The 2,376-nt window shown below is 46.1% G+C and overlaps 1 protein-coding gene across 1 annotated transcript; it reads left to right on the top strand.

Moving 5' to 3' along the window:
* The first annotated feature begins 137 nt into the window (after positions 1-137).
* On the top strand, positions 138-2,089 carry LOC123087151 (zinc finger protein 593). Its single transcript, XM_044509065.1, has 3 exons — positions 138-456; positions 860-922; positions 1,746-2,089. Exons 1-3 carry the CDS (start codon positions 248-250, stop codon positions 1,846-1,848), a joined length of 375 nt encoding a protein of 124 aa, XP_044365000.1. The 5' UTR covers positions 138-247; the 3' UTR covers positions 1,849-2,089.
* The last annotated feature ends 287 nt before the right edge of the window (positions 2,090-2,376 follow it).

The following is a 2,376-nucleotide window of genomic DNA, read 5'->3' on the forward strand; positions in this document are numbered from 1 at the left end:
TGATCTTATATGGTTAAAAAGGCAACTGCACGCAGCTTTTCCTTTGGGGAATTGGGCTTCCCATTTGTGCCGACATTGACGACAACCGGCTTCGCGCTCGGCCCAGTCAAAGCCTATACCAAACCCCCTCTCTCTTCCCGTCCTCCTCCTCTCTCCATACTTCCGCTCTCCACGGTTCGTTCCCCTCGCAGCCGAAACCCTAGCCGCCGCCGCCGCCGCCGCCGCCGATCACCGCGAGCAGGCTCAGATGGGAGGCAAGTGCCCACACCGCAAGGTCAAGAAGCGCCGTCTCAACTGCAAGCAGGTGCGCCGCGGCAAGTTCCTCGTCAAGGCCGACGACGCCGTCTACGACGAGCTCGTCAAGCTGGCCGACCAGGGCAAGGATTCCGAGGGCAAGGCGCTGCCCGTCGACGAGGACCTCCCCGGCATGGGCCAGTTCTACTGCCTCCACTGCGAGTATGCCTCCCAACTCTACCACTTTTCTTCGATTTCCTCCACCAGTTTCAAGCACAAATTTGATGGTCCTATTTACATGCTGTTACAAAGATAGTACGGCGTTTTTGGGTCAATTAGGATGCGATAAGCTGCATATATTGTGAAGTAGTAGTAGTATGTTGCTGCACATATGATACGGGAAGCTGTAACATCTGTGTCTGAATACTTGGGGATCTATGGGTTGTTTTGACAGTGCCTTGATTGAATCAAGATGAGTAGGCAGGCAACTGTACTTGTGAATCGTTGTATCACACTACGATTTGTTCTCTGCCTGTTGAGGAACTTCATTTCTCAGCTTCTAGCAACTGGAACGCAATTCAAGTTCCTTCTGATTATTTAGTGCTTGTTCTGTTGGTGGCTGCAGTCGGTACTTCGCGGATGAGACAGTGAAGGAGGATCACTACCGCTCAAAGCGCCACAAGAAAAGGTAATCCCCTTGTTCTGAGTGAACTTGTTAAAGCTTCCGTTCAGTGTTATATTATGCACCAGAACTCCCTGAGCTGGTGCACTTGCGTCGATGCCCGCATCCAATACCAGTCTGAGAATCAGATTTGGAGAGATAATTTAAATATGCTGGATCCCACAGCCACGCCTCCTGTGCAGCACACTTGCATATGACGTCCCTTTCCTCTCTCATGACATGCACTGTGTTGGTGATTGCCATCAATCAAGAGAAACCTAATACATGCACTATGTTGCATGCTGCTATAGCTGAACAAAGGAGACTCTGCTCTAAATTCTCTCGCACGTTATTGGTGAAGTAACTCTTTATTTGAATCACGTGTAAGTCTTAGATGTTCCCAAATGATAAGTCCCACACGTGTGGCACGAATCAATCCGACCCTGATGTTTTTTACAACTAAAGTTGACATCCAAAAACAAAAAACAAACCCCAAAAAACTGAAACTTGTCATCCGAAAAGAAAGTTGCCATCCTCGCGTCACTAAACTTGCCATAAAAAACGATCGCAGTTGCCATGTGTTTGTGCCAATTTTATTGTGTTAATGTAATACAGTTGCGGAAGTCAGAACATTGGCCAGTGTTTATTAAGAATTTTAGACTGATGAAAGACCTTTAATTCTGCTGGATTTGATTCATAGACATAAGCAGGCTCATAGCTCAAACATATTTCTGATTCTCCACGAATAACTTGCTTGAAAGAAACATACGAAGCTGTAGAAGGATCTTGATGTGTGTAAGTGGGCATTGTATTAGTCTCCTATCTAATCACTGCCTTTTGATTCATGTAGGGTCAAGCAGTTGTCTGGACCAGCCCCACACACGCAAATAGATGCCGATCTCGCTGGTGGAATGGGAATGCCGGACAACGGCTTGAAGCTCATGTCTTCCTGAACTTTGTGATCGTTGTTTGATGTTTTTATTGCTGCTGCTATACATATGTTCCAACTTTGCTTGATTTGTAACTTGCAAATAGTTAGATTATACATTTATGTATCTCCCTCATGCTTGCCAGCATTTATCTAAATTGAGAACGAGTTACCTATCCGCGTCTGGGACGGAATGTCAATGATTTAGCAGCAGATTATGTACTATGAATTGGAACTCCATAGTGGTATTCTCATCAGCTTGAATACAATCTATCTGTGGGCCCTTTATCGGTTAGGTTAATTTCTGTGTGCTGTCAGCAGACAAGTACAAATTGTAGTAGGCTCTCCTTTTCTGTAGAGATTTCTTGCGTTATCTATATATGCTTGTAGCTCGTTGCCCTGGCAGCAGGCCGTGCCAAAGCATTTCATAGGTCCATTGTTCTGGCGAGGCGGTGCCATTAGAGCAACTCCACCGCGTCGACCCAAATGGACGGTGATTTTGTTTGCTTTTTGTTCATTTGAATTGTCCGTCCTGTTTATAATTTGGGTCAGC

Source organism: Triticum aestivum, chromosome 4A, assembly GCF_018294505.1.
Source record: "Triticum aestivum cultivar Chinese Spring chromosome 4A, IWGSC CS RefSeq v2.1, whole genome shotgun sequence".
Taxonomy (NCBI): domain Eukaryota; kingdom Viridiplantae; phylum Streptophyta; class Magnoliopsida; order Poales; family Poaceae; genus Triticum; species Triticum aestivum.

Bases quoted from the DNA above. Each gene is read 5' to 3' on its own strand.
- LOC123087151 (XM_044509065.1), top strand. From the start codon at position 248: ATGGGAGGCAAGTGCCCACACCGCAAGGTCAAGAAGCGCCGTCTCAAC. The intron at 457-859 runs GTATGCCTCCCA...TGGTGGCTGCAG, and splicing joins TTCTACTGCCTCCACTGCGA to TCGGTACTTCGCGGATGAGA. The intron at 923-1,745 runs GTAATCCCCTTG...TGATTCATGTAG, and splicing joins TCAAAGCGCCACAAGAAAAG to GGTCAAGCAGTTGTCTGGAC.